This window comes from Thunnus albacares, chromosome 15, assembly GCF_914725855.1.
Source record: "Thunnus albacares chromosome 15, fThuAlb1.1, whole genome shotgun sequence".
NCBI classification, from domain to species: Eukaryota; Metazoa; Chordata; class Actinopteri; order Scombriformes; family Scombridae; genus Thunnus; species Thunnus albacares.
Window position 1 is genome coordinate 7,340,416 of NC_058120.1, and position 23,598 is coordinate 7,364,013.

General features: G+C 40.9%; 1 protein-coding gene across 3 annotated transcripts; it reads right to left on the bottom strand.

Moving 5' to 3' along the window:
• Positions 1-1,575: 1,575 nt before the first annotated feature.
• LOC122998647 (F-box only protein 33) lies at positions 1,576-23,572 on the bottom strand. Of its 3 annotated transcripts, none has more exons than XR_006407459.1 (7): positions 23,004-23,571; positions 20,283-20,393; positions 18,062-18,222; positions 17,655-17,863; positions 16,550-16,847; positions 10,679-11,054; positions 1,576-2,621 (listed from the first exon to the last, which is right to left on the bottom strand). XR_006407459.1 is itself a non-coding variant. In XM_044375613.1 (7 exons), the coding sequence occupies exons 1-7, from the start codon at positions 23,444-23,446 to the stop codon at positions 2,579-2,581; spliced, it is 1,527 nt and encodes a 508-aa protein (XP_044231548.1). In that variant the 5' UTR covers positions 23,447-23,572; the 3' UTR covers positions 1,576-2,578. The 3 variants fall into 3 exon arrangements, 2 of the variants coding, with proteins under 2 accessions (XP_044231548.1, XP_044231549.1); XM_044375613.1 differs by having other exon boundaries at positions 10,793-11,054; positions 23,004-23,572; XM_044375614.1 differs by lacking the exon at positions 1,576-2,621 and having other exon boundaries at positions 7,164-11,054.
• Positions 23,573-23,598: the final 26 nt, after the last annotated feature.

A 23,598-nucleotide genomic window follows, 5' to 3' on the forward strand; every position in this document is an offset into this window, starting at 1 on the left:
CCTTTAGATAGTAAAAATACCATCCTTCTTGTTGTTGTATCCAGTTGACGATGACAAATTAACACCTTGAGTGACTGAATGACGCCCAGTTTGCTATTAGTCACCTCTGCGGTTACTGTGAAAACATGTTATTGTTTCAGCTTAATTGCACAACATCATAATCTTATAGTCTCATTATCCATACATGAACAGGCTCTTTGTCTGCGGTCTGAAAGGAGCAGTAAACAAACTAAAGTTAGCAGTGAGCATGTTTCTCTGTTATGTCGGCATGTGTTTTTGTGTATTTGGGTGACAGTAGTTCATGTCCATTAAGTTATTTCTAATCTTTGGATAAAATAGTCTACTTGGACGGTAGGCTGTATCTTAAGGTGACTTGAATAATAACTATTCAGTTTGTAGGTTTTGATGTCTCAAAATGCAGACAAATCTCATTGCTTGTCCTCTTAGCACTTTATGACTCATCAGATTACATTGTAAGGCTCATGCAGGTGTTGACCAGATGTGAAAGGATGATATCTTAATGCCAGCTAGGCTACTTGTAAAAATAAATATGAGAAAAAAACCCATAAAAATGCTTTTCTTCAGTTTACAGTGAAGACACGATGCGGCTGGTAGGTCCACGAGTTGGGTGGATTGCTGTTTTCTCTCAGTATTTTATATTATAGGCCTTATATTTGTGTTATATCTTACATTTCTATCAATCAAGAAAAGGGTATTTCTTTCTTTTATTTTAAAGTTTAGAGAGTGAGAATAGTGAAAACCGTCAACTTTCAGTTGCCGTCTGTCTGCTTTGGCTCTGCCTTTCGATATCTGTTTCTCCTCCATTCACCAACCAATAATTTTCCTTCTTATTTTCCATTGTTGTCATGGCAACAGTGGTTGAATCTCATTCGCAGCTGTTTCCCGTCTCTCCCCCCTCCCCTTCAAAGGAAATCCCTCAGTGCACATCACCAAGCCCTTCTAAAGAGCCAATTCACTCATACCAGTGTTCCCTACTCATCAACTACCCTTCCTTTGGTGGAGTCTGTTTTTATTTTCTTTTGTAACCTAAAAATACCTGTATAGTGTATGTACTGTACTTTTGTCAATCAAGCACAACTCAGACACAAATCCTTTATTAACTGATAACAAGTGGACAGTGTTATTTTCCTTTAGGGATTTGCAGTAAGATATTACACAGGAATTAGTGACTACTTCCCGTTTCTTGTTTGAAAGCTGAGCATTCAGGTAGTCAGGTGACCAAGCTTACACTATCTAGTGTGACATCAAACCCAGAGGAAACTTAAGGGTGTACACACACACACCTATAGCTGAGTAAACCACAAATTATTACTTGTTTACTTGACAATGTTGAGTTGAGGATGAGGATTTGTGGTGGGCCCCAACAGCCAAACAAAAATCACACCAAAACATTTGTATTTAATTAGTGCTTTTTTTGTTTAAAACCATGGTTAACAATTTTTTTTAGTAATCCTCAGAAGGTCTTGGTATTGTATCTGTATCCCCAGACTGACTTATAGCTGCTGGAGCTGAAGACAAGAGGCAGAGAAACAATGAGACAATGGAAGCAAATGATGCTTTTTTGATGCTTTTATTCACTGACTAAAAAGAAGAGAAGCATTCATTCAACACTGATTCAAATCAACATTCGGCAGGTTGACCCCCTCAAAGTGTACGCCATCTGTCAGTTAAGAGGTTTTACATGGAGGCTTGCGTGAACCCTCCCTTTTTCTCCACAACAGAACCAACATGGATCAACACTGTTCTCAATGATAAAATCTGTCCTCTCGGCTGGTGAGCTCGGTTCCACACCAAGTAAGAGGACTCTTTTTTCCTGCAGACTAGACCAAAAAACTGCTGGGAAGGTTTCAAATCAATAAGGTTCATATGATTTGAGTCTTAAATTTAGAAAAGTCCTCAATTAAAAAGCAGTTTTGTATTGACACTGGAGGAAACTCTTTGAACCTGTTTGAAACATGTAGATATAATTTAGTTGAGTTAAAAACTTCAGAGCAGATCGGATTTAACGTTTTAGAAAAGTACTCAAATGTATTTGAAATCTGGTCCAGCTGTGTTTTGGGTGAAGTCTTGTTCCTTGCTAACAGAAAAGAAGGTAAGACCCACTGCTATGTGCTCACTTTAACAAACACAATCACACAGGAACGTAACGCTCAGAATGTTCAACATTAAGGATGGTAAAACCATTTTTGCAAAACACACAAAACAACATCGCTTCTGATTTACAAAGTCTGTGTGATTTCATAATATACTTCATGTTCATAAATTGAACCCGGACATGTGTTGCATAAGAGAATACTACGGTAATGAATTGTTGATACCTATACAAATATGCACTGTGTGAGTTTATATATCTATTCATATAGTTTATATCTCTTCCTCTATGGTTTTCTAAAGACGCAGCCGGGCGCTGTCAGCACTGCTCGTGCCCCTTTGTGGCCACTAGTACGACTGCTGTTATTGCAAACTGTCCTGATTTTAAACAAATGCACAACATTCGTACCACAATAAAACTGGGGCCGTCTAGCCAGTCTCACAGAGACCAAGAGTGAGCCCGCCGTCACCGCTGCTGTCGCTGGGCTGGCTGACCAGAATCAAAAGATCTAAAAACAAAATGATAAGATTTCATAAATCATCATAAGGCCAAGTATTGTCATTGCAAGTTCTTATTAGTTTACGTCTTCATTTCTACTGTGTGACAGTGAGAAAAATAAAATAAAATAAAATGAAAAAAAAAAACAAAACAAAACAAACAAAAAAAAAAAGTGTGGATTATATGCATTCCTCTTGCATAGTTGTGAGGCTGGACTGGGCAGCAGGCCTGCCTGCCTGGCTAATTAGGAGGTTTGGCTCTCCAGACTTGACAAGAAAGACTTTGTTTACCAGCCAGAAACATCAGAGCCACAGTAGCTGAGATCGAAATGAGGATAGTTGGCTGACACTGAGCACGAATATCTATCAGTTCCTTGGTATAGCCAAGAGCTACACCCATCATCTGGATGGTACAAGCCGCAGCTACTGACTTTGGCCGGGTTATGCTATCAGTGTCATTTCTGTTCTAAAACTACAAAGTGGCAAGTATATGATCACACACTTAAGATGTCAAAAATCTCCCCACATGCTGGCTGGAAAACCAGTTTTAGTGTCAACTACAGCTGAAACTAAAAACTGGAGTATCCTCTAAGGCTCTAAGTGTGGCGTATGGCCTTCATGTGTGTGAACCTCCCCTTCAATGAGCTTATATGTAGCCTCATACACGTCTAACCTGTATCTGTTACACAGGCCTGATTTTGTACCAGTGCAATGCACATCCAGTGTTTTTCTCAGAGTAACAGAACCCTACATCCAGATGTTAATCAGACTCTTCACATTCCTGCATGAGTCCAGCCCTATGTGAGCTCATTCATGTCTTGCATGTACTGGTAGTAGTCTGTGGTCATAGCATTTAGATTTAAAAAAAAAATGAAACACACAGGAAGCATCTGAAATCTCACACTGTGATGAGGAAACCTTGTCTCTTAATGGTCTTTCAGAAATATTTAACCTTCCACTAATCTTTTTTTTTTTTTTGGGAAAAGTTTTACATCCACAATCATCTTACTACCTCTTTTCTACAGCTATTTTGAGAGGCGACATTACAAACTCTCAAGTTGGCATTGAGTCTGAGCAATGATCAAAGTGGAAATGAAACTGGTCTGATGTGTGTCCGCCAGTGGCTCGGAGCCTGTGTTTAGACTGATGCAGATCTGACGCAGTCTGCTGCTTTGGTACTAAAATAACACACACTCACACTTCGGTCCATGTCAATGGTATTAGTATTGGCTATTAGGCGTTAGTACACAAGTGTCAAACTCAACTCTTTGTATGTTTAGGCCTGGTAGGACAGACATACCCAGATCCCTGTATAGTATATATATATCTACAGTTCTGCAATCTCGACACAGTTTTAATAAGCTGTCAAGGCTAACTGTCTCAGATGGACGACATTAGAGGCCAGCTCTGTGGTTTCTATTACCCGTCAGGCCACAGGGACCCCGCTATCTTCCAGGATTTCTATATGAATGCATATAAAGAGCACAGAACCAAACCAAACCAAAACAAAACCAAACAAAACAAAACAAAAAAACAAACAGGTCAAAAAGGGAAGATGGAACTGGCTGCAACCACATTAATGTACAGTAACTGCTGGTAATGGTCTCCTGAATATCTGACACCCCATCTCTGCTCTAGAGCCTTGCAAACTCTGGTCGATTTAATGTAACGCATTAAAAATAAGGCTCATCTCGCTGCGTGTCAATCAATCAGTCTCTGTGTATACACAGTATAGTGTAATCATACACAAAACTCGGTCTGCATGTGGTGTATAAATAGTTCTGCCCAGACTCTTGGTGCTCCCCTGTATCCAGAGCGAATATGTCATCTCTGTGTGTATCAGTGTACTAAATATGCAGATTAACTTCCTCTTACTGTGATTCAATGGGTGACACAAACTCATTTTATTGAGAGAGAAGTTAATCATTATATTTAGCACAGTCAGAGTAAGTTGCTTTCTTTCTTTTTGTGTACCGGACACAAAAGGCCCTTTAATGGCCTCAGGATGCTGGGGCATCAAGTGAAAGCAAAGCTTGGCATTGCAGAAACACACATCAGTTGACCTTTGAAATAGCGACACACTTTAAACGACCACTTCTAAATGGTATCACACCTCTGCTCTGCTCAGACCAGCTGGTTATCTGGTGTGACTAGTCAGCGCTTGCTGTATCCCCGATCCCTTCAAAAACAGATTCAAAGTAAAAAAAATAGAGTTTATATAGATATATATATATATATATATATGTATATATATAGTCTTAATTTTCATGCAGACTCTTTAGCCACGTGGTAAACTGTTTGCTAGTCAGATGGCCTGAGCGACCCCCCAATGTGGAATGTTCTGTTCCTAGCAGATCTCTAGCAGCAAATCACTTTACAGCTCTAAAAGCCCGGGACCAAACACTTCCAGTCAAATCTGACCTTGGCTGCGGGCTCGCCATACAACGAATCAGATCAGGCACACTGGCCTTACGGTCATAAAACTTCCAGCTCCAGCCTGGTAAAGGAGTTTCACTGCCATGCTTTAGAATATCCCCATTAATCTCATATTGATAGTGGCTGGTTCCAAACCCAACCTTGTGTTTGTCCTCGCTGGGAAGGCTACAGTCTGTCAGACAGTAGCTTCTGGAAGCATTTGGCAGTGTTTAGTCCCTGACGTGTTCTGAGATTGAACCAAACTCCTCGTCCTCCTCGCCTTTAGTTTTACATTCACTCACTCCTCACAGTGAAACAGGTGATGAAGAAAGAAAAGAAAGAGGGAGGAATATGGTGGTGAGCAAAATATTGTTGACACGGTCCAACTCCAAGACCCCTTTGCGTTAGCCTCTGTCACACTGTGGAGCTGTACCGCACTGGACAAGGGTCTCTGGGTTTTGTCAAATGAAAACCGCAGTCACCAACACAACATCGTACATACTGTACCTGCTTTGGTTTGTTTTCACTGCAGCCACAGAACAAGAACTCTGCTGTCAATGCGAGCTGTTCACAAGATTTCCTGGTCCAGCACAGTATGGCCTGCAGTGTAACATGGGCAGGGTTTGGAAAGAGTGGGGGTAACCAAGAGTGGAGTGGACTAGAAACCGCTAAGAGTAGGAACGAGAAAGAAATGGCAGAACAGAAAAGTAGAGTAGAAGAAGACTACTGGACCAGCCTCCTGCCAGTGTGTGTGTGTGTACACGGGCACTTCAGATAGACTTGTGTCTGGGTTTAAGTTTGTTCCACTGTGGTCTTTGGCAGCTTAAAACACATCGAGGGAGGAGAACAGATCCAGTGACCCCTAATAAGAGTGAGCTACAGGCCTGAGCTATTGTTACTCTCCCTCCTCCTCCTCCTCCTCTTTTTGAAAACCGATTGTACCCTGAGAACGAACGATTTCTGTTCCTGTTTCCTGCTGCAGTAGAAGTGATAAGACTACACTGAACATGAGCACACCCCCTCCCACCCTCCCACCCCCAAATATACACAAACAAGCCGAAAAACATATGATGGCTGCACTGCTGACAACTTGTTCACACACATACCATTATTCACACATTTCTACTGGATACACTTGAATGAGAACTTGCGCAGAGACACAGCAGGCACACTCAAGAGAGAAATGAAAACACGTGTGTGCTGAAACCCTAGCTACTGTAGCTCGTTTATGCTGAAGAGTGAACGAACAATCACAGCGACATCTACAAACAAATAACACGGAGCCAATAACTCGGGGAGAGCAGAGGTTTGCAAAGCAGTGAGACTCCAGAGGCTTTTAGGCACAATATGGCTCATTATTTAGCTATTGGTGATGACACACTGGGATTAAGGATAGGTCAGTAGTTTTCAAAATGCTATGCTTTAATGTAACCTCCGAATGTGTCAAACCGTATCTGATTTGCCTGTTAGCATTGCCTTGCTGGCAGAACTTTGTCTCACCTCTCCTCTCCTTGCAAAGACAACACAGAGCTCTCTGCACACCATCTTTACTAGAATCCTTTTTGATGTGTTTTTGGGGAGGAAACAAAAACTGAAAATAAAGCAGACATTGTTTTGCAATGCCTTTCTGCTCTCATGCATATTATCTACATCATCTTTTCTCTTTCTCCCTCCAGTTTTGTGGCCTTGATGTTCCTAAAAAGAGTCAACACACTAACCTTTGATAAAGAGATTTATCCTAGTGCCTCCATATAGGACTTTTTTCATAACTGTCTTGAAGTGAAACATATGATTAGAACAATCCTTTTTATACACTGTCTGATTGGGAATATATCTAGTGTATCATATTATGGTTAAATGATTTTTTTTCTGCTCAAGCTGACCATAGTCTGGTAAAACCACAGCCCTTCCTTTTATTCTGGGCAGTGAAACTGCAAAGCAAGTTGGACTGCCCAAACAGTGAAATCCGACTTTTAGTGTGGAACCAACAACATCTGGAGACTTGAGAGGACAGGGAACAGAGGAAGAAGCACACATGGTAAGTAGGGGTGGAGTTTGTAAAATTAGCTGGTTAAAATCTGTTTGTAAAATTGAATTTGCTTGATTCAGATGACTGTCTAGTTTGACATTACATTTTATTTTAAATTGCTGTGATTTTACCCCCTCTTATCAGGTGATGACTGCACACACTACAAACCTCTAACTACTTAAAAGTCTCACATAAAGGAACAAAGCTGAGCTTTAAAAAGAGATGAGAGGAAGAATTAGAGGAGGGGAAGAGAAAGATAGGATAAAAAAAACAACCTATTTTGGTCTGATTGTGTTATGTTGGTATTGCTATCCCCTCTGAGTATGTTTGTTTGAGTGCACAGCTCTATATATAGCCACAGACAGCCTTTAAAAGAAACTCTTGGTACCAAAGTGCAATTATCCTGAGATATGGACCAAGGACTAGAGATTATCATGGCTAAACCTTCAAGGTCCTGTTACAGACAAGCAAGCTACCGGTAACCACAGGCCCATCACTAGGACCAATTCATTGCGCTAGCACACTGTATGACGCTGGTTCCATATCAGTCCATGGAAAAAAATCTCAACTCGACCTTGTAAACTACAGACCTTGATATGGACCTTCGCAGTCTGCAATGCCATTGCCCCGACCTCTAAAAGCCATGGTGTGTTCAACAATAACTGAGCTGTAGCCATGTGGGATTGCAACTTTCCTAACAATGGCTGGTTGACAGCATTCACTTCAGAAAGTTCGGTGCCCTAAAGCCCAACATAACTTTAAGTTTCTTGTTAAAATCCCAACTCTGCTCAGGAAAAGCTTTAATGAAAAGACACGAGTGTACCACAGCTGTCACAACCACTCAGCAGTCCCAACACTGGAGCATCAGATGTAACTGCACTGGGCCCAGTTATCGACCGGTAACACTCACAACTAGCATTTGTTTATGTCTGCCTAGAGTAAGACATTTAGTTGCTAGATTTTGTCTTGAGTACTGAGAGCTTGAATAACATTTATTAGAGCAAAGGCATTCACTCATTGATTTCAAAAGTTAGAATCAGACAATAAACAAGCCTATGATTCAATCAAAGTCATGCCTTCACACTTGTGATTGAAAGCCTGAGGAACAAGCCAGTAGTCAGACAAGATCCATTGTGCCAGACAAAAATCGTTTCACCCCAGAAAATTGACTACATTCAGTTCAGACATTAATTGGGCCCAGCAGGTCCTCCATTGACAGCATGGATTTTCTACAACTCTGCAGCTATTCTCTGACCCCCTGATAACATCTACTGGAGATATAAAATATGTGCCATTCTTTAGTCTATCAACCTAAATCTTTGAAAACAAATGTATGATTAGGTTTGCGGACCCTCCACCAAGGCAGAGCGAGGGTTTATCAGATGGCAAGATAAACAACATCATCATTAACAACAACAACAACAACAACAACAACAACTGTATCCAGAAAAAACAAGGGGCTGTTTCCAAGGCAACTGTGACTCAAGAGGAACTTAAAAATAAAACAATATCTCACAATAACTGATTGTTTCCACACACCCTACGCAACATCATCATCACCACTGTCCTGGTCATAGTGATGTTAAAAAGCCTACCTGAGACTGACAGAGAGAACTTGAGACACGTGACCCCAAACCATGTTGTGCTGTAGGTGCCATTTCTCAGAAAAATAACAAGTCTTGGCTGTCAGTGGAACCTACAATGTCCAGACTTAATTTATTCAGCAGCCTTGACTGTTGTGGCAGGATATGCGTCTGCCAAATTTCTGCTGCAAATATAACTATACAGTAAGCCTTCCCTAAAAAACGCAAAACCTGACTAACTGGCCGACAGAATGAGAGTTTAATTACATTCAGTGCATCCTTTTCTTTTCCCTGTTCTTAATCATGAAATCATTTACTACGTAACAAGAAAGCCACTGTTAAGAAATTCAGCTTCCTACCTACAAAGCTGCTGGGATGATTGCAAAAGCTGGGTATTTACAACCATAGGAAGCTGTGTCTGCTGAATACTGGTGTTGTTTTAGCATGGCCTCACCAAACATTTGGAAGCAATAACTCAAAACACTGATATATATATATATGGCATTATGGAATATGGAAAACCAAGTTTCTCATCAGATTAACACAGAGCTATTTGAAGATTTGTATGCACCTGAATTTCAGAGCTCTTTATATCATGATGCACAATCTTATTCTTGTCTTTCATTTGTTGTCAAGCTTCCCCTTTGATGCCTCCATGTTAGCATGTGCTGAGAATTATTCGGGGATACCAAATGACAGAAGTGTTCAATGCAAAAGGGCTCTGGAATACAAGTCAGAAAGGCCTGACCTCTACAGGAGAGAAAAGCTGAACAGAGTAGGGGTGTGTTGTATTGTGAGGGGCTGAATTTTATAGTTTGGCTCTGAATGTCAGTCGGAAGACAAGGCTCCCCTATTTAGCCGACTAGTGGGGTTTCAAAAAAAGTCGACAAGTGAGCAGGGTGGAAAGTGTGTTGGCGGCAAGCATGTAACATTATTCTCCATAACACCAACAGTAAGGTGCTCTAACTCCTCAGTAAAACCATTTGGCTTTGAAATGCCACTTACCACCTAGCAGTGGTCATAAATCTGAGTCATGGCACTGACATGGCTGTTGCTGAAAACTGCATTAAAACTGATTAACACCAGCCACAGTCAGCCAGTTTAGAGTGGAAAGTCCCACCCTGCTGGCAAGGCTCTCTAACTAGTGGACAAGTGCACGAGGTGCTCTTTCAGAGCAACAGAAGCAGCCAAGGTTGTGTTACCAAGGAAGTGACTGATTGGTACGTTAACAAACTCCAACTTTTGCTAGAGTGGATCAGACAGACACAGAGCAAAGGTTTTTAAAAAAAAAAAAAAAAAAAAAAAGCGAAAGAAAAAAACTTTCACAACTAAAGCTAGTAGCTTGTGTCTGAACACACACTACCCTCCCATTCCCCCTCTGAATCCCACTGGTCCTTCACTCAACCCGCCTACCTGTCCTGTTCTAGCTGTGAGCAGGATAATAATATATCTGTATTTAAATACACACAAAGCCTATACAGGCAAGGGAACCACCACACAGGAAAAACAAGATTATACACAGAGCGGGGAGAGATGAAGAAAGTCAAATAAAAAAACAAAAACAAATCAAAGTTACATCATACAGAGGCTCTGGAGGTTATTAAGGTGAAGGAGAGACATCGAGCTCTGAATACTTGTGGGCAAGACCAGACCAGACTGGGCCGTGCCAGACAAGAGGGCATTTCAAGGAGCAGGGAGACTCTTTTTAGCAGACAAGTCTTGTTGGTGGTCAGAGATTAATGATTGATGAGACATCAGAAAAAAAAAATTAGTTGGAATATCTGATATTAATTTGATATTCCTATTTGGGCAATTTATCTAAAGTATTAAAGTTTTGTTTCTTCAAGTCACTGGTTAACTAGAAAATCAAGATGCAAAGCAGGAAAACAAGAAACATATTGAAAATTGGTTGGCCTTGATTTTGTGTTAAAACCACTCTGAAAGGAACAAAAAATAAAAATAAAATAAAAACAATCACCTCACATCCGTTCTCATAAGTGTAATTTATAGATTGTTTTAAGATCTAGTTTAGATGTCTCACTTGAGTCTGCTTTTGGCCCAGTTCAGAGGTATGAGCTGACATGGACCTGGTTGGTCTGGCCTGGTCTTGACACAGTTTAGGCCGTGATGTGTTGGGTCGGCCGTCCCTGCCTACATGCCCATGCTGAAGGCGTGGAGCTCGCGGTGGAAGTGCTGGGTGGGTTCAGACAACATCATGGTGGAATCCAAGCAAGGGTGCCAGACACGGCCGAGGCCCAGCGACACCTCCTTGACCAGGTTGTGGACTGGGTCACCCTCCATGTACACAGACTGGTCCGGGTCGAAGTCGATGCTCTCCTCAGACACGGTCAGGACACGGAGACTGGAGCCTCGCAGCCGAGAGATGGCCACCAAGTTATGGGACCACACAGTGTAACCTGCACAGAGAGACGGGGTCAGGGAGGTTGGACTAATCCTGCCAACATCAGAGATTAATAATAAATGCAGCGGCACACTCAACAAACCATGACATATGATGATATAATGAACAGAAGAATAAAAATATAGGCTTGCATTTACAGTAATTAGGACTGCGATTTCTCTTCCACCAACATTTCATCACATATAAATGACGAGAGGTAACTTGGACCCAATTCCAGACAAACTAATTTCCTGTAGGTTAAGTGACAATTGCTGAGGGCAAGCACTGACAAAATGGAAATATTCACTGCAATGTCTAGTGGTGTGGAGTATTTGAAAACATGCAACACAATAAGCAAATTTCTTCATGTTTGAGATTTTGCTTACTACAAAGGAAACTGCAATTCAACAGACATTTATTCTAAACATGACTTAAAGCTGCTTGAATCAAAATGTTTACATTAATAAATGATGAAATGACTATGTGTAATGTTGAATGTAGTGACAAACCCACATATTAAAACCTATGGAGAGTTTTAGCTTCTTTCAGCTCATTGTTTTAGTTTTTTGCTACCAGCGACTTTACTGTTTTGGATCAGCTTTGTTTCCGGCTGCAGCTGGCAGCTGTTTTCTGTAATTCTGGTATTTTTCAACCTGGAACCCATTTTCCCATAATTTGGGGTATAAGTGACTAACGGGGACAAACATTTTTGGAATTGGTCCAGTGTTGAGTGAGATTGCTTCAGCTGGCAACCGTGAAATGGGCTGCAATGTAATCGTTGGGGAAAATGTGCCCCATCAATGTACATCCACTAAGAGTCCTTGTTTTTGCCACTGACAGGCTCAGATTGTTATTATAAGCGTCTAACATGAAACAGAAGACTTGCTGAAGAAGTCTCATGAGAACTGAGTTGTTGCAGGAAGACAACGGTGGAAACGTGAGTTAGAGTTGGAGAGAGGAGTGCCAGGAAGAATTTGTTGTGTTGGAGTATAGAGAGCTGTAGCTAATGCTTTCTAAAAGTTGAAAAAAAAAACAATGGTTCGTGTTTGCGCATTTCCGAATTCTGCCAACAGAATGTTGTGCCACACTTGGCGCAGCTTTCATAAACCACCTTTGTTGGATAGGGACACACTGAACTTGTTTGTTACATACTGTACATCTTTCTATTCTAACTTCAACCTGTTTTTCTTTTCGATGATTATTTGTTGTTGTTGTTGTTGTTTTACTTATGCCTACCATACACTCGAAGACTTTGAAAAGACACCGTCTCACATCTTAAGACATTTTGTCACTGAGTTTTTAGTCAGACACAAAGACTGGGGATCTTGCAGGGTCACTATTTGCAAGACTACAACTAGATTCCTTTTGAGATTATTTCCCATCCAGCTCCTGGTGGAAATTTACAAGAAGAAAAACTGTTGAACAATGGAGCAGAAACAGAAGCAGCTTTTGGCCACAGCTGCCCTTGTGTGTGTAGTGGTTTGTTCGGAAAAACCAGGGCTGCACCAATTTCTGTCCTCTTTTTTTCCTTCTCCACTCTGTCGTGGTACAAATAGGAGGACATGTCAAAGAAGCACTCTTGTTCACTCCACAACTCCACCAGTTTCTTCTACTTTTCCACAGTCCGAGACAACCGAGACTTGTTCACATTCTTGAACCTCCCCAGAGTCCCTGCCATGTTTACCAACTACCCGGTTTGCTGCTTCCTGTATGGTGCTGGAAAGAGCGGTTCGTTGTTGACAATGTTCTTGTCACCATTTGCATGAGCCAAGACTAAAAACTTCCGTTTAATTTAAACATGTTTGATTTTATCAGAACGTCAAGACAGGAAAAAGACTGACCTTAGAGAGCTGTGTTTTATGACCACTGTCCACTAAACGATTGAGATGATGGGAGCGCGCCTCAACTCTTGCAAAACTCATAATTTTATTCCAACATTGTAAATTTGTTTGCGACAGTGAAATCGCTTGAAAAGTCGTTTGGTGTAAGGACAGCATTAGGTGTGAAGAAGAAACTTCTGGCTGCATCAAATAAAGAGAACAAAGATCTCCAACCACTTGTACTGGTCATGTGACTCATGTAAAGGTGACAAGGGGAAATAATGAGATTATTTAGTAATTTTAATACACTATCAATGACTAGAGACCATGTTATCATCGGCGTAAGAAAAATGATTGATAGGATGCTGGATATGAATGGTATTCAGATTGTTTCCACTCTGGTATAATCCAAAAGGCAAAAAGATATTCCTTATCTGCTGTCCCAGATACATAATCCAAATTTAGGGTTCCTTTCCCATACTTTGTGTTTTCCAAGGATAAATGTGTCACTTAGAGTCTGTTCTCATTTTTTAGGATTGTGCGCGCCGATGGAGGTCGCTGTCAACATTGTGAATCCAGCTGCCTCGCAAGGTAAGACGGTGATAGTCGGTGATGAGGAGATGGTTCATCCAATCACCTGCCATGTATTTTTTGAAAGTGCCTGCCCTTTACCAAACAGTTTCCATGGATGATTTCTCAGATGGTTCTGTGTAACAAACCATCTGGCGTGTCAGGTTACGTGGATTTAGCTCAAACTGTGGTTTTTGAACTTGCACCAACACAAGATCTCTGGAGGTGTACCATTCTTCCATGCTGAAGTATGCTCAGAGGAGGCTACACTTCAGATATGACTCCATGAGGAGTCATGGTTCATAACGCCTACGTTGGCAGACCACAGGCAACAACAAAGGAACGTAAAGATGTGAATAATTACCGGGAATGTCTAGTGATAGATTCAGCCCAGTTATGTTATGTTGTTATTGTGCACTAGCTGGGAAAATATTCTGTGCAGAGATCAGCGACATGTTTCATGAGATATAGAATGGAATTAGGAAAGTTGAGAAATGTTGAAATCCATGAAACATCTAATAACCACTGTGTAGTACCTGTAAGATAAAGAAGAAACATTATGTGTCACACTTACCTTTGTATAGAACCTGGAGAAAGACAAAAAACAGACTCATACTTGCCAAAGTTGGACCTGTTAGTATTGTTTCTACTTTACTAAAAAAAAAAAAATTCTGTATTCTTGACTCTTTATAGTGTTCATTGCAAGACAGTGCAAGCTGCATGATGCTGTGGTGTAAAAAAGAAAAATAAAGAGGAAAGGAGAAGCAGTCATTTTGAATCTGAGTGCTCATGATGATATAGAAAAATCTTTTTATACACCAGTATTGTGTTCAGCTCTATTTCCTGCTATAACAACCGCATTCACCTAAAACGACCTAATGAATTCATATGCATCAATGAGATAGTGAACTAGAACTACATAATGATATTGTTTGTTTTTCACTTAGGGGAAGTCTGGTACATATAAACGCATATTACAAACAAATGGTTTTCAAAGACCATCTATGAACGCACAAAGCAGAACTTCCATCATGACCTCGTGGAGCATGTTCTAACACATGAAGACGAGAGAGGACCAGAGTGTTGTTTACTCCGAGCCTTTGCCCCGTCATCAACCAAGCCAAAGAAGACTACTTCACAACATTACTCTTGTTCCAAGGCCTGATAAGGCAGATTAACTAGCTTGACATATGCCAAGGTTCAAACAATAGTGAAGCTGAACTAGTCAACAGCTTGATTTTCTTGTTAAGCATTTCTTGTTGACTTCTATACATTGTTGGATGTCTTCTGCCTCCTTAATGTAACTCAGTCGGTGTGTTGCTTTTACAGTGATTGTATTCAAAGATTTGAAAAGACAGGACAAACAGTCCTGCTATTATTATTATAATAAAGGATGGAAGATGTTCAACAGATGGCTCAGCAGTACAGTCAAAACAACAGTTACTGAAGGCTGACTCATGAAATAGGTGTGTATACAGGATTATATCAGGTTATTCTGAATATGTCTTCTGCCTCCTTGAACCCAATATACATGCAGGTGGGGGAGGGGTACTTGCTTCTGATGGCAGTGATGATGCAGCTAGGCAATACTCTTCTGCACTGGCTGGAAGAGCCACCTCTTCCAGTTTATTTTGGGAATATGAAAGAATGACTCCAGCACAGCCCTGTTGATCATAGGGGGATCCTCTGACATGGTGGCACTGCATAGCGTAGTGTCCAAGGTATTCCCTGGACCTATCAAGGCCACAATACCGGGCAGCAACAGGTCCCACTTTTTACAACATGGGCATTCTTCCTTTGTGGGCATGAACACCACCAGTCTCCCGAGCTTTGCGGCCTTGCAGCAGCTGGTTCACCCTCCACTGCCTGTTGCCCCTCTCTCTCTCTCTCCTCATCTTCTCTTCGATTTCTAGGAGCTCTTCATCCATATACGCTGGCTCAAATAATACGGGAGGCCATCAAATTCAAAGGCCTTATCCACATTGTTGAAATCAGTCTAATATACAACCATGACTTTGGAAATAATTCTTGCTAAAAGTTCATCTATGTCTCAGGTTATGCTACCTCAAATGAATGGTCAGCTCTGATAAGATTCAGCGTGAATTCTTCTTTTGTAAACATCCAAAAACACGCTCCCGTATGGAAACAGTAGAAGTAAAAGGGATGTTAGAAATGAGACCAGTAGAGGCGAAACAGACACTTATAATGACAATCTGAGCCTGTCAGTAGAAAAAAACAAGCACTTTTAGTGGACATACATTGACAGGGTGCAATTGCCCCCAAGGATTACATTGCAGTCTGTTTCATGGTTGCTGGCTTAAGTGATCTCGCTCAATACTGGATCAATTCCAAAAATTTGTCCCCATTAGTCACTTAGCCAAATGACGGGAAAATAGGGTCCAGCTTGAAAAACATCAGAATTACCCTTTAAGAGCTCTGTTTTTTTTGGGTTGTTTTTTTTAACCTCAGGAGTAGGTGGAGACCAAAACAGAGCTAATAGAGGAATGAACTTTGCACTTGTTGCACTCCTCCAGTGGACAGAAACATAACTCCAAATGAATGCTAATGTTGTTCTGTGTCTGTTGGATGTGTAAATAGGCAACTGTTTGCCAAACTTTATAAGGTGAGAATATGTCAGTATTGTGTTTACAGCTTGCTGTGCTGCCCCTAAGTGGCCAAAAAATAAATTAATGCAGGTTTAAAGTTCAAGTTCCCCTCTACTCCAAATATGTTTTTGCTTCTTGTTACTTTAGTTGGATGTTTGAGCTTCACTGTGCAGAATGATGTATGTGCAGAGTTTGACACTACAAGACCTTTTTCACATCATGTGCTGAAAGTGGAAAGTGTACTTGTATGTCTTAATACGTGTCTGGAAGGTATCTTTAAGATAAACATGAAATTGTCTGTCCAGGGTCAGCCATGGTTCCAACTGACTTTGAAAAATAATCACAGAAGTCAGTACCATTTCTTGATTTTAAAAACACAAGTCAAAACCAGTTCAGATCTCATTACAAACAAGCACATATGTACACTATATATACACCATCATAAAGAAGGTCCAGCACAGACAAGCATAAACCAAAGGTCAGTTTATATCACTGGAACAACAAGCTGAACTCACCATGTATCACCAGTACAGCCAGCTGAGTACATCTCCATGCCAAGAGGACCAACGGATCTTCGTTGCGATTGACACTGAGGTCGGGGAAGTCGGGGTCATCCCTCAGGAGCAGGAAGTGAGTCAGCGTTTTGTTGTATTGCTGAGAGATGAGCTCCAAGGTGGCGTCGGTCACCAGCGTGCTGTAACTGTCAAGATGGAGGCGCTCCAGAGGAAGGCTGGGCTTTAGGACCCTGAGGAGCTCTGAGCTGTCGACCTCCAGGGTCATGATGTACACTCGCAGGTTGGCACTCACACGGACCTGGGGAGGATCAGGTAAACTTGACTTGTATAGAAAGTTTTTTTTTTTAAATATATTTTTTGGGGCATTTTATGTCTTTAATGGCTGGAAATAAGAGGAAGAGAATCAGATGTTTTTTAAAAGCACTGTGATTTCGGTAATGTGGCAAACACTGGCGGAATCGAGGAATTGATAATAAAAATGGAATCAACTGTGGATGTCAAAATGTGGATACAATTAATAAAAATCAGGATTTTCCCTGCCATTATTAAATGTTTTTTCACAGTGCCTATGTCGAATGAACAGAAAAAACTATGCGTTTTGGTGTCATTTACAGGCACGCTGCTGCAGCGTCTATCCTGCTGCCTGTGTGTCTGTGTTTCAGCGAGGGCGGGGCTCAACTCCTCCTCCACACACACACACACACACACACACACACACACACACACACACACACACACACACACACACACACACACACACACACACACACACACACACACACTCTCATGTTGAAGAGACCCTCTGAGACAGCTAAGTCATCCAAAAAACTGAGGAATTCGACACTTAAAGCTAAATTTAGAGCAGAGCAATATCATAATATGACTACTATGAGTCAGGAGAACAGCTATTCTGATAGTTTTGCAAACGTCTGAATGTGAAGCTCAGATTTGAAACACTATTTTAAAAAAGGATGGAATGTTTTGTTTTACAACTGTATTGAAGCACTTTCTTTGATAAAAAAGTAGTGAAATAATCATCATATTCATTGACATTCATTAAATTTTGAATATTTTCTTATTGAATTGTTCAAATTAGTGTCAGTACCAGTGCCTTCCAGTCATCCTCTGTAGCTGTCCCTTCTAATGGTTTGAACTCCAGGGCGGCGCCATTCAGCAGCAGGGAAAGGCGATGCAGTGGAGTACGGCGTGGAGATGCCAGCAGACCACAAAGCTCAGAAGTCAGATCAGAGAAATCCAGAGCCAGAGAATGAAGATTAGAGAGACGATCCAACTCTGATGGTGAGATGAGGGGACCTGAAGAAAATTCAGCAGAGGGGAGAAGTTGTAAAATAATAATTATGTATTATCACTACAGTCGTCGTCACTATGGGTTCAAATGTTCTGGAGTTAAATCAATAAAATACCATTGGTTTTTTAACTGATGCTGATGTTCTATGTTTAATGAGACTATTCTGTTTGTGTTATACCAGACAAACAGATACAGAAACATACCCAGCTGGTGGTCCAGTAAACTGAGGTGTTGCAGGGTCGCAGCTGAAGGATTTGACAGACAGGCTAAGGAGCAGGGAGTCACCAGACCCAGCATGAAGCTACAGGACAACCACCTCAGCTGCCTGCTGTTGGACAACAACTCCATGAACAACTGCTGGATTCTGCAGAGAGCAGAGAGGAATGGAAATGAGGAGAGGGAGGAGGAGAATTAGCTTAAATTCACTTTACCGGCATGACTACAGCTTCCTACTAGTTAAATTTAACATAACCATGGAGCTTTTCATGCCACTTCAAAACAAATGCAAGAGAAAATTCATCCTTAAAATAAACCTTGTGGGTGAAGAAAGAAAAACAGGATCAGGATATACATTTGTGCAAAGAGAAAGATATCTAACAGAAAAACACTGCACTAAGAAAATGTAATTTTTTATGCTTTTATATAAACAGGCCTGCAAGCTCAAATGAGACAAGAAAGCTGACCGTTCTGAAACCTTAGTTGACGACATACAATTGATTAACATTAAGATATCAAATATCATATTAATATCATGTTGTCAAACAGAGACTATACTTGGGTATGTCCAATTCTACTTGAACATAAAGTAGTTTTTAGTTCATTCTAATCTGAAGTTATTAAGAGCAGTTTGATGTAATTCAGTTTGCTTTGAATCCTTCAGACCTGTTCTGCAAAGCAGAGCACGGACAGCACAGACGGTGTTCATTGACATCACATTATCATGTGATACCACCCACCTCCCTACCACTAAAATGCAAAACAAACCCACAGTGGTTGCTATAAATGTGAAGTGCAGTGACACTGGGAGGGAAACAAGGTAATATCTTCAAACAGAAAAGGCCATCAAAATTGTCAACGATTAGTATACTGTGCTGGAGAGCCAATGGGCTGAGTACGTTGAAATGCCGACCATGATTGAGTTATCTGACATGTACAGTACCAGTCAAAGTTCTGGACACACTTTCTCATTCAAGTGAAAAGGAAGGTGTGTCCAAACTTGACTGGTACTGTACATACGACTCTATACAGAGAATAACATTACAAAAAAACTAAAATGCATGTAGATGTTTGGTCCCACTTTAAAGCAGAATCAATTAATCCATCAAGAATGAACTGAAGCTCAACTTTCCAACCAACATGGTTATTTCCTCAGAAATAAATGAAAATTTTAACATCTACATTTCCATGACAACTTTTCGCCATAGACTGAAAACTGCACCTCAACACAACATGCTAGGGCATCCATTTCACTTCTTAAAGAAAAAAGCTGGTCATTTGAGACGGTTGCACTTTCAATTTAATGACATCTAGCTCTTGTTCCTTTCCAGTTTGAAGACACTTCTTGGATAAAAGTGTCTGCCAAATGAATGTAATGTTATGTGGCAACTGAGCAGATGTTGTTTGCTGATGAAGATCATGTGGTTTGTACAAAGGCTATTAATGGGACTCATTAGATTCTTTTGTCAGCTGCTGTTTACAAGGTCAAGAATGAACTTTGAAGCTCAACTGGAGTTTGCTCTAAGTCGGTGCGTGCAAGTTAGGAAGCTTTCATTAGCTACTGTTGGCCAAACGGCTAATGTTTAATTCATCTTAGTGCTTACACATTAACTCATGATCTACTTCTCTGCAGCTCTCCTTGAGTTTGTTTGAGAAGCCAATTGTGTTATTTGGTGGAGGAGGAGAAAGCTTTTATAGAAAACAACTGCCATGAAAAGAACTTTCAGATTTGACGTTAGATTTACAAAATGCCCGATCAGGGACGAACCCAGCATGATGACAGAAGTTGATATACAGGAATATTTTAACAACATCATCTGGGTCTCAAATTACAACTGAAAGGGGATGTGCACATGCTGTGGTGATGCAGTAGAGGCTTAGTACGAAGATAACAACATCCGCCCCTTTATTAACTCAATTATCATTCTGAGACACCAAACAACACACACTGTTTCCAAATCCTAACACGGGTGCCAACACAGCCATTTTATAATACTGTCCCACTCCCACATAAACAGTCACTGAGGATAAACTGCAGTAGATAATATGATTTTGTCCAATCATGCTCTGCGATCAATCCATTACCAATATAATACCATGCAGTCCTATATAAAGGATGGTTCATTTACAGTGCAAGAAACAACTAGTGAATACAACTATTTCTGACATTCAACAGAGAATGACTTATGTTGCTACTCTCATGCTTACTCGTTGATCTTTTTGTCCCCCTGGTGAATCTGGTGCAGGTTGGAGCTGTCCAATAGTCCCTTTTGCTGGAGGATACAGGTGTCTCCATACAGGCTCAACTTCTGCAGGTTCCTAGGGAGTGAAAGAGAGAGAAAGACGGAAAGTGAACAAAAGCATTCGATGCTAGATCAATCAATGATAACAAAAACACAAACATGTCATAAAGTAAGCAAGAAATTCAACAGATATAAAGAAATTTAAAAAAAAGAGTTGTTTTTCTCTTATGTGCAAATCCCATTTGAAACCTTAGTGAATAGTTATATGAACAGCAGCAAATACTAAGTAATATTTGAGATCTGCTTTCAACAACAGTGGACATAGCGAGTTGTTTTCTTAAGAATTCAAAATGAGAAAAAAACCTGCATGAGTTTGTCATTAACAAGACATTTGTATCAGAAAAAGCAACACAGCCCACTACATTATTGTTAGTATTCTTAACTGACTGAAGTTGAGTCAAACCTACTCCTTTAAGACACTTGTAAAAAGGTCTTAAGAGGATACTTGCTTTGTCATCTCTTTGCTGTGTCAACATTTGTTCAAGATATTATCGCTCTAAGTTGTGTATCTAGTTCTATCACACTTAAGAAATTGAGGATGTTGAGAACTTTCAATAAAAAAGGAACAGCAGCCATACAAACTGTTTCCAATCAAAACACCTAAATTGTAGCCATTTTGTGCCATCTCCACTAGCCATGGTTCTGTATATTGCTGAGATGTCTTCTGTCATGCACAGAACCATGGCTGCCCTGCATTTGGCTGCTCTGCTGTCTCCAGCCTGCTATATCCTGGTACCCAAAATAGATGAACAATTGGCAGCAATCAAGCAGCAGTCCATTTGCCAACAGTTGATGCTTTGAAAGCAGTTAAGGTAAGCATAGAGGTCACAATGGACACAATTGCCTTGTTCCAAACAGGCTATCTACATCTGCTCTGACAATGGTGATATTTGGAAGATCAGCAATGTAAATTGTAAGCAAAAATCATCACCTGCAAGCACGCCACACATGAAACGAGCCTAACTACTGGGTACAGTGTACATTACATTTGATGTAACCCATTTCCTGTAAATCAGCTGAGAGCTAAGCTTTACAAAATGCCTGTGCAATGCAACCAACAACAGTCTCACATGCAGCTACTTAGTGTGCAAAACCACTAATTAAGTAACACAGAGTTATCTGTTCTCATTATTTTGGCCATGTACCAGTACCAATGTACAAACTGAAAGAAAAACTGGCTTTTCAATCACCTGATAATGTGAGGGCTGAAGTTTGAGTTTGTAAAGCGATTCTTCCTCGATTAATGTTAATTGTTATAAGATGATGTATCTTTTGTATAAAAAAAAAAATGACAGGATAAGATTATTTTATTTGATTATGACATACTGCTTAAAATAATCACTTGCACTGTCATTATTTTTTAATGCTAGTTCGCTTATGGCAGCCTGGAACTAAAAAACTGCACAGTGCCTGCAGTAATCCCAGCTTGAGTTCCATTACAGACTAGATCTGTGTCCCAGTTCAACACTACAATGTACAATACAAAATGTACTAAAAACTAATCTTCACTGTATCCGTAGTGTACAAGAAATGATCATACTTTATTGTTTTGTACTGACAGGAAACGATGAAAGTCACGCACCAACGAGCGCGACCTTGCCAAGGATGAAAATATTTCAGTTTTTGTTATCTGAGATATTTCTGAAGCTCTGTCATTACCATCCAATTAAAAAGACAACAGTTTGCAGCCCTTTATGTAAAAATCAAGCAAATTAAGTGAGCACACTGACATCTGAGTGTACCCAATTGTGTCACCTTTCCAGCATGAATGCACAATATATTCAAATCTGTGTTGGAATTAGTCTTCAGTATGGAACTGGGACACTTGTTAGATTCGTCAATAGGCTTTTGAACAGAAAATGTTGGAAAACTGCTTAATGAGAAGAACCCAAACAACAGCTGAGCTTTCAGCCCCCTCAGCAGAACTAAGACATGAACTGCACAGCTCTGGATGGGAGCTATTTCAATACTTCAAAGCGCTGTAGAGAATAATAGAGAATGTGGGAGAAGCTTTTTGCACAGAAATCTTAGCGTTCAAAAAGAAAGTTTTACAACATAGCAAATATTTCACAGCGGAAATGAACAAAGTGGATATTTTTTTTAACAGATGCAGCACATAGATGATTATATCCCACAGCAATTATCGATATAACACAGCTAAATATATATAACCTACACATACACTGTATATGTGTGTGTGTCAGTGCTGATATCAGCAAGTCACAGCCAACAAAGCCTTCTCTAGCCACCACCAGTGCTGCATTGTATCTGCTGGTATGAAGAGACCAATGTATCACAAAAAAAGGCCTGGCAACAAAAGAAACGCAGACAAGCGTTTGACTTGCATTGACACTGAAACACACATTGTACACCATTATTTGATGACTATAAAAATGTAAAAATAAGCAGAGGAATATTATTATTACCAACGACTTGAGAGATGTAAGGATAACGTTGGCTCAGTCGCAGAGACATGATTACGTAACTCCTAATGTCAGGGTTTGTTTATAGCTACCTAAGCTAGCTCACAGCTACGCAACAAATAGCGTCATGCACATTTCTTCAATTGAATAAAAACACACACACAGAAAGACATTTTTCAGAGCGAATTTCAGCGTCAAGTTACCTGTTGTTGCGAATGCTGGTAAACACACACAACACCTGGTCCAAGTAGGTGGCCATGGCGTCTCTCCATCGCTCGGAGAGCTGCGGGTCGCTGTCTGCACCGGGAGGCTGGTCCATCCGGGGGGAGGACGGGTCGTTGTTCAGCGGGCTGAGATAACCCTCCACTGGGGCGAGTTCCAGCTGCAGCTCCCGCACGAAAGAACCGAATTTCCGCATGAGGAACTCCAGTCTCGAGGTCTCCTCGGAGGAGCCGGAGCCGTTGTTACAACCACCACCTATCCGCAGTTTCAGCTCGGTCCACAGAGCGGGGTAGAAGAGACACTCCCTCCACCGGGAGCACACGGCCGAGGCCCGGAGCTTGTCTCGGTCGGACAGAAAGGAGAATATATGGACGATAAGCTCGCTGGGCAAAGCCATGGCTCCAACACCCCCGCACAGAGCCATGGCGAGCTAAGAAAGCCGCTGTGTGAGAGAGGCAACCAGATATAAAACAACTGTTACAACCGTTTTTTAAAAATCGGTGCTGCGGCGGTAAATGTCCGCAGCGCTTCTTCCTCTCGGTGAAAACAAACCGTTTTTTCAGCTTTGCCTTCAAT

Bases quoted from the DNA above. Each gene is read 5' to 3' on its own strand.
- LOC122998647 (XM_044375613.1), bottom strand. From the start codon at position 23,446: ATGGCTCTGTGCGGGGGTGTTGGAGCCATGGCTTTGCCCAGCGAGCTT. The intron at 18,223-20,282 runs GTAAGCATGAGA...TGCTCTCTGCAG, and splicing joins GGGGACAAAAAGATCAACGA to AATCCAGCAGTTGTTCATGG. The intron at 16,848-17,654 runs GTACTGACACTA...GATCCTCCCCAG, and splicing joins AGGATGACTGGAAGGCACTG to GTCCGTGTGAGTGCCAACCT.